This window comes from Mandrillus leucophaeus, unplaced genomic scaffold (genome assembly GCF_000951045.1).
Source record: "Mandrillus leucophaeus isolate KB7577 unplaced genomic scaffold, Mleu.le_1.0 Scaffold8, whole genome shotgun sequence".
Classification (NCBI taxonomy): domain Eukaryota; kingdom Metazoa; phylum Chordata; class Mammalia; order Primates; family Cercopithecidae; genus Mandrillus; species Mandrillus leucophaeus.
Genome location: NW_012108696.1, coordinates 2,311,226 through 2,319,197, shown reverse-complemented (window position 1 = coordinate 2,319,197; position 7,972 = coordinate 2,311,226). Strand labels below are relative to the sequence as shown.

Genomic DNA, 7,972 nt, shown 5'->3' with positions numbered 1-7,972 from the left:
TTTTTTAATCATAGCTCATTTTGCACCCTCCCAGGGTTCAGGTGATCCTCCTGCCTTAGGCTCAGCTGGACCACAGGTGTGCACCACCACGCCTGCCTAACTTTTAAATATTTTTGTAGAGACAAGGTTTTGCCATGTTGCCCAAGCTGGTCTCAAACACCTGGACTCAAGCAATCTACCCAGCTTGGCCTCCCAAAGTACTGGGATTACAGGCATGAGGCACTGCACCCGGCCTGGGGTTTTATTTTTATTTTGTTTTTTCCATTTAATTTAGAGATGGGGTCTTGCTCTGTCACCCAGGCTGGAGTGCAGTGGTATGATCATAGCTCACTGTAGCCTCCACCTCCTGGGCTCAAGCGATCCTCCCACGTCAGCCAGCCGAGTAGCTGGACTACAGGCGTGTACCGCTACTGAATCTTTTTTTTTTTTTTTTTTTTTTGGAGACGCAGTCTTGATCTGTCGCCCAGGCTGGAGTGCAGTGGCGCGATCTCAGCACACTGCAATCTCTGCCTCCCAGGCTCAAGCAGTTCTCCTGCCTCAGCCTCCCAAGTAGCTGGGATTTCAGGCACCTGCCACCATACCTGGCTAATTTTTTTAAAATATATTTTTAGTAGAGACGGGGTTTCACCATGTTGGCCAGACTGGTCTCAAACTCCTGACCTTGTGATCAGTTCCCTTCCTACCCCGCAGACAATCCCTGGCCTCAGACCCTTACCCCTCTGTTTACTAGGCCCAACCGCCTGCTCATCCTCCATGGCTTCCTGGACGAAAACGTGCACTTTTTCCACACAAACTTCCTCGTCTCCCAACTGATCCGAGCAGGGAAACCTTACCAGCTCCAGGTGGGTGGCCCTTGGGGGCTTCGGCCCCTCCCCGAGCCGACAGAGCCCTGGAAGTGGGGGGTGGGGCGGGGCGGAGTGGCTTCCCACTGTGATCAGGGGTTCCCTGGGGGATCTGGGGCTCCCAGCCCCCCACCCCACTGCCCCATGCCCCCGCCCTCCCAGCTCCCGGGGCCATTGATGGATCAGTCCTGTCTTGACAGCTCAGGGTTCCGCCTGCCTTCGGTGCTGGGAGCACGGGGTCGGGGGCTGCCACACCCACCCCTGCTCCGGGCCTAATGGAGGGAGGAACCCTTACCGAAATTGCCCCACAGACGGTCTTTATTTGAAACTGAGAAATTGCGTAGAAGAAACCGCTGGGTGCTGAAGGCCCTAGTAGGCTCCTTACTAAGGGGCTGGGGCCAAGCATTCCTTGAGGAGGCAGCAGTGAAGGGTGTTAGAGTGAGTGGAGCCAGCCAGGCTTGGGGGACCGAGCGGGAGGAGAGTGGGGGGAGTGGGTGGAGCCTCGACAGCAACGTGGGGCTCAGTCTAGGTGGGCGGGGCTTCTGCGCTAAGGGGTGGGCATGGGGTTATGGGCGGGGCCTCTGGCGAGGGGGGTGGGGCTTCTGCAGAGGGACGGGGCCTCAGTGTTGCGGTGGGTGGGGCTTCTGCAGTAAGTGGTTGGGCTTGGTGTGAGGAAGGGCCTCTGTAGTGAAGAGGGTGGGGCTCGGTCGGGGAGCAGGGCCTCAGTGGTGAGGAGGGTGGGGCTGCCACTGTAGAGATGGGGGGCCTCAGAGAGGAGGGTGGGGCTTCTGCTCTAGAGGGGCGGGGCCTCGGTGGGGGTTGGGCTTCGACTGGATTTCCATCTGAAGGTGATGGGAGGTGTCCCGGCCCTGTGAGCAGAGTATAGAGTGGGGCGGCTTGCCGTTTGACCCACATTTCTCTGGCTGCTTTGTGGACGGCCTGTGGGGGACAGTGGGACGTGGTCCCTGGTTGTTCCAGCAGGAGATTCGGGAGGTATCTTGGAGGCAAGAGGGCCAGGTTTTATTATACCTGTGGACTGCAGACAATTTCTGCTTCCTGGGCGCCTCGGCATGCTCTGTCCGGTGGGCAGCGCCCTGTTGCCTTTCAACAGAGTCGGGAAATGGGGCTGCAGAGCAGGAGGGAGGCAGAGCCGCCTTGTGGTGTGATGAGCTGATCTCTTGGCAGTACCCTCCACCAACACCCTACATCCCAAGCAGCCCCGGGGGTGATGTCAGGCAGGGCTGGAATAGAACTTCAGATGTCTCTTCCCAGCCTGAGACCCGAGCCCACTGCCCTCCCAGGGGCCAGGTAGCTGGGATAGCATTTACTCTTACACCTTGTTTCTGCGTCTTTGAAACGGACATGATAACTCGGCCTCCTCAGAGGCTGCTCAGGCCAAAGTCTGTCAGAAAAGCATTCAGGCCGGGCGCGGTGGTTCACGCCTGTAATTCCAGCACTTTGGGAGGTCAAGGCGGGTGGATCACTTGAGACCAGGAGTTTGAGACCAGCCTGGCCAACATGGCAAAACCCCGTCTCTACTAAAAATACAAAAATTAGTCGAGTGTGGTGTCACACGCCTGTAGTCCCAGCTACTCTGGAGGCTGAGACAGGAGAATCGCTTGAACCTGGGAGGCAGAGGTTGCAGTGAGCCGAGATCGCGCCACTGTACTCCAGCCTGGGCAGCAGAGCGAGACTCCATCTCCAAAAAGAAAAAGAAAAAAGAAAAGCATTCAGCACGCAGGGTGGGCCCCAGGTCCTGTCTCACTGCCTTCCCACAGGAAGTGGAACGTGAGATGAGACAGGCCGTGGGGTGGGCACATGGCATTGTGTGGGACAGATAGAATGCACTTCACCTTCTGTTTCAAAGACCCCAAAACATCTGGACAGGTGGCTGGCGGCCCCAGGCCCTCTTTGTGCACAAATCACATTTGTCACATGCCGGGCCTTGGGCTTGGTCTGGAATCTCACTGGGGAGCCAGACAGACCCTCTCTCTGCCCTCTTAGGCCAAGAGGAAAAAGTAACCAGGCAGCTGGGACCCAGAGTGGCATAAAGGCATGGGCACAACATGCGCATATAGCTGGTGGCAAGGGCAGTAGAGTCTGCCCCAGGGAGTGCCAGTGCCTGGGCTGGGGAAGGAGTGGGCCCTTGAGGTGCCTGGGGCAGCAGGACCTGGAAGCTGATCTTGATGTCAGACTGGCAAGTCCTTGCAGAGGTCTAGGTTGGGGATGGTGTCATCAAACTCGTGATTCATCCAGGGATGGATTAAAGAAGGCAAGAGTAGAGGAGGGGAAACCAGTGGGTGGCTTGGTGCATTTCCAGGGTGATGGGCAAGGGTGGGGGCCAGGAGCCTGAAGAGGAGGGTATGGTTCAGAAACCCATCTCACTGGCAGGAGGTGGTGTAGATGGGCCACCTGCCCCTCCTGCCAACCAGTCCCAGAGTTCTTTGTGGACAACCTGGGGTTATTTTCATGCCTTGGTCCTACCAACCCCTAGGGGGCACTGGGGAGCTATAGAGGTTGTCCATCAGTGCCCCCAGAGCCCTTGTCGTGGCCAGAGGCAGGACCTGCACCCACTGTGTGGATCCACCCCCGGGCCTGGTGTTGGCTGGGCCAGGTCTCAGGAGCCTGGGGAGTTCCGTCGTCTCCCTGCCTGCCTCTTGGCTTGATCCCCCCTTGGGTGCTAAGAGGACCCAGAAAACACTTCACAAATCCTCAGAGACAGCTGTCCTAAGGCCCAGAGCTAGTCACATGCCTTTTGGAAAGTGGAAATGGCGCGAGACCAGGGCACCAGATGTTCCTGAGGCTTGAAGCCTCAGCCACCTCCACAGAGATGAGCTGCTCACACGTCAGCAGGTTTGGCGGAAAGAGGCACACGGTTTCTTCCTAAATCTTTGCTCTGTGCAAGAGCACACTGCAAGGTGTTTGTAAACTTTGTCTTACCAAACCTTCCCAAAGAGTCTGTAAGGTCCGGATTCACCCCATTTTTGAGAGGGGCCCAGAGTGACACTGCAAGTCAACAGCCGAGGTGGGATTCAAACCCAGATCCGTGGGCCTCAGAGCACCTGGGCACTCTTGGATGTCCTGAGCCAGAATAAGGGAGGAGCCTAGGACGAGGGGGGGTCCGGCCACGTCCCCCAGCCCTGCCTCCTGTCTTCCCACAGATCTACCCCAACGAGAGACACAGTATTCGCTGCCCCGAGTCGGGCGAGCACTATGAAGTCACGTTGCTGCACTTTCTACAGGAATACCTCTGAGCCTGCCCGCCGGGAGCCGCCACATCACAGCACAAGTGGCTGCAGCCTCCGCGGGGACCAGGCAGAAGGGACTGAGTGGCCCGCGGGCCCCAATGAGGCACCTTGTCCCGCCCCGCGCTGGCCAGCTCCAAGGAGCCGCTGCCTTCACCGCCCCGACGCCTTTTATCCTTTTTAAAATGCTCCTGGGTTTTATGTCCGCTGCTTCTTGGTTGCCGAGATAGAGAGATGGTGGTCTCGGGCTAGCCCCTCCTCTCCCTGCCTTCTGGGAGGAGGAGGTCACACGCTGATGGGCACTGGAGAGGCCAGAAGAGACTCACAGGAGCGGGCTGCCCTCCGCCCGGGGCTCCCTGTGACCTCTCGGTCCCCTGGCCCAGCCAGCCACCGTCCCCAGCACCCAAGCATGCAATTGCCTGTCCCCCCTGCCAGCCTTCCCCACTTCATGTTTGTGTTTTGTTTGAGGGGATATTTTTCATAATTATTTAAAAGACAGGCCGGGCGCGGTGGCTCACGTCTGTAATCCCAGCACTTTGGGAGGCTGAGGCGGGCGGATCACCTGAGGTCGGGAGTTCAAGACCAGCCTGACCAGTCTAACATGGGGAAACCCTGTCTCTACTAAAAATACAAAAAATTAGCCGGGCGTGGTGGCTCACGCCTGTAATCCCAGCTACTCGGGAGGCTGAGGCAGGAGAATTGCTTGAACCTAGAAGGCTGAGGTTGCGGTGAGCCGAGATTGTGTCATTGCACTCCAGCCTGGGCAAGAAAAGCGAAACTCCGTCTCACAATAAATAAAAAACAAAAGACAGAAAGCAAGGGGTGCCTAAATCGAGACTCGGGGTCCACACCAGGCAGTGGGGTTGCAACCCAGCACCTGGTAGGCTCCATTTCTTCCCAAGCCCGAGCAGAGGGTCATGCGGGCCCCACATGAGGAGCAGCCAGGGCCCACAGGGGGCACCACCTGTGGACAGCCCTCCTGTCCCCAAGCTTTCAGGCAGGCACTGAAACGCACCGAACTTCTACGCTCTGCTGGTCAGTGGCGGCTGTCCCCTCCCCAGCCCAGCCGCCCGGCCACATGTGTCTGCCTGGCCCGTACACACCGGGGTTCCGGGGTTGGGAGCTGAACCATCCCCACCTCAGGGTTCTATTTCCTCCTCCCTTTCCCTCCCCGCCAAGAGCTCTGCCGGGGCGGGCAAAAAAAAAGTAAAAAGAAAAGAAAAAAAAAAAAAAAACAGAAACAAACCACCTCTACATATTATGGAAAGAAAATATTTTTGTCGATTCTTATTCTTTTATAATTATGCGTGGAAGAAGTAGACACATTAAACGATTCCAGATGGAAACATGTCACCTGCCTGAGGTTCCTTCTAAGTCCTGGGGCTCCTGAGTGGGAGGGGCTTCCGGGGGGCAACAGACAAGACACAGCAGAAGGGTACTGCCATCTTCAAGCACTGCGGGGGTGCTGGGGCTGCCTGGGCACCATGCCCTGATCAGACTGACCCAAAGAGGATGGCCCCAGCCACCTGATGAGGGTAGTCCTGTCCTCGCTGGTCTAGGAAGGTCTACCGGTCTCCAGGGACTCAGCTCTGGCTGTCATGTGTGGCCTGGCCTGACCCCCCGGGCCCAAATTGCAGCATCCTCCATGCTGGATCCTCACCTGGCTGACGCCTCCTTTTCTACCTGAGACTCTGCACCCTGAGAACCATGACAAGCCAAGGACCTCCTCACATTGTCCCAACAGCCAAGACACCCAGGGAGACCCTGTTGGCAATGTGTGGGGCATCTGGGCTCCGTTTCTAACAGCAGGGATGGACTGCCCTGCTTGATCCACTTGCTCCATCCTTTGGAAATTTCCACTTAAAAAAAAAAAAAGTGGGCTTAAAAAAACATACAAGGCTGAGCGCGGTGGCCCACACCTGTAATCCCAGCACTTTTGGATGCCAAGGTGGGTGGATTCCAGCCTGGGCGACAGAGCAAGACCATGTCTCAAAAAAAAAAAAAAAAAGAAAAATCTGATATTCGTGTGATCGAATCTTGTCCTTTAGGTGACAGATTTCATGTCATGATTAGTGGGATCTGTGGAATAATTTGCTGTTTGCTCCTCTGTCACCCAGGCAGGAATGCAGTGGTATAATCACAGCTTACTGCAACCTCGACCTCCTGGGCTCAAGTGATCCTCCCACCTTGGCCTCCCAAAGTGTTGAGAAGTGTTGAGATTACAAGAGCCACTGTGCCCAGCCTTGTTTTCTTTTTCTGTTTTTTTTTTTTTTTCTTTTGACACAGGGTTTCACTCTGTCACCCAGGCTGGAGTGCAGTGGTGTGATCTCAGCTCACTGCAACCTCTGCTTCCATGGCTCAAGTGATCCTCTGGCCTCAGCCTCCCAAGTAAGTGGGACTACAGGCACAAGCCATCATGCCCAGCTAATGTTTTTGTATTTTTTATAGGGACGGTGTCTTGCCATCTTGACCAGGCAGTTTTTAAAATCCTGAGCTCAAAGTGATCTGCCTCCCAAAGTACTGGGGCCAGCCTTGTTTTTTCTTTTAATCCTTTTAGTGTGATGATTTGTGGTGGGTGGGGGAAACTTGGGGCTGAAACCCTTCTGGAAAGAACACACACACGCATGCACACACATACACACAACCTGCCTGGGTTCAGCAGCGGACTCCCAACAGCTCACAACTGAAATTCCTTGTTAGCAGCAGAGGTTGGCTATGCATCGGATCCTTCATGGTGACAGGCTGAAAGCCGAACACCGTGGTAAGGTAATGGGAACTCCATCAGTGGAACCGTGCTGTGTCAGTCACCTAAGGAGCAGGGCTGCACTGTGCTTGTCCAGTTTATGGAGACAGTGTCTCATGGGTCTGGAACAGACAGCTGCATGGAGGAAGAGATTTGTTTGTTTATTTATTAAGACGAAGTCTTACTCTGTCACCCAGACTGGAGTGTAGTGGCATGATCTCAGCTCACTGTAACCTCTGCCTCCCGGCTTGAAGAGATTCTCCTGTCCCAACCTCCCAAGTAGCTGGGATTACAGGCGCCCACCACTATGCCCAGCTATCTTAAAAATATATATATATATGAGAAATATATAGGAATGGGGTCTCACTATGTTGCCCAGACTGGTCTAGAACTCCTGAGGTCAAGCAATCCACCTACCTTGGCCTTCCGAAGGGTTGGAATTACAGGCATGAACTCCCGTAACGCCTGGCCAAGGAATTTCCTAACGCAAGCAGGTATCCCAATTTAGAACAGGCTGCCACTGCAGAAAGGCAACTGGCTTGGACTTCTGTCATTGGCAGAGGAGTCAGCCTCCCCTGGGATCCTTCTCACCTCCCTGGGGCTCAGCTATGGAGGAGAGTGATTTACTTCCTCGAAGGGTGCATTATAACCCATCTTAGGAGTCATCTCTGACGTTTTCTCTCTGGATTCTGTCTTTTTGCCAGTTGAGAAGAACTGGAAACACCAGTTTAATTCTTGACCCTCCAGACCTGGCCACTGGTGTTTTCTTAAAATGGTAAGGCGTTTGTAATCAAAGAATGACTTCCCTCTCAGTTCCCAAATGACTGACTTCCCAAAACTTGGGATCTAATGATAGCAACAGCTAGAATATATAATTCTTAGTTGATTCGTCCTGGTGTGGGAACTTCATTCCCTCACTTAATCCTCCCAACAACTCCTTGAGGTAGGGATTATTTTCTTTTTAACTTTTTATTTTGAAATAATTTTAGCCTCCCAAAAAACCTGCAGAAACTGTAGGGTTTCCTAATACGCTTCATGCAACTGCCCCTAATGTGAACATCGTCTGTAACCCTAGGACAAGCCAGTTTATCAAAGCCAGGAAGTGAACACCCACATAATCCTATTAACAAATACACAGGCTG

The 7,972-nt window shown here is 54.6% G+C and overlaps 1 protein-coding gene across 1 annotated transcript in view; it reads left to right on the top strand.

Annotated features, from left to right (window-relative positions):
* The window catches only part of DPP9 (dipeptidyl-peptidase 9), a 52,743-nt gene extending 47,306 nt beyond the window's left edge, over positions 1-5,437 (top strand). Inside the window, exons 21-22 of the mRNA XM_011967365.1 lie at positions 731-842; positions 4,004-5,437. Coding sequence (XP_011822755.1) covers positions 731-842; positions 4,004-4,096 — 205 coding nt within the window. The 3' untranslated portion in view covers positions 4,097-5,437. The remainder of the gene's footprint in view (positions 1-730; positions 843-4,003) is intronic.
* Positions 5,438-7,972: the final 2,535 nt, after the last annotated feature.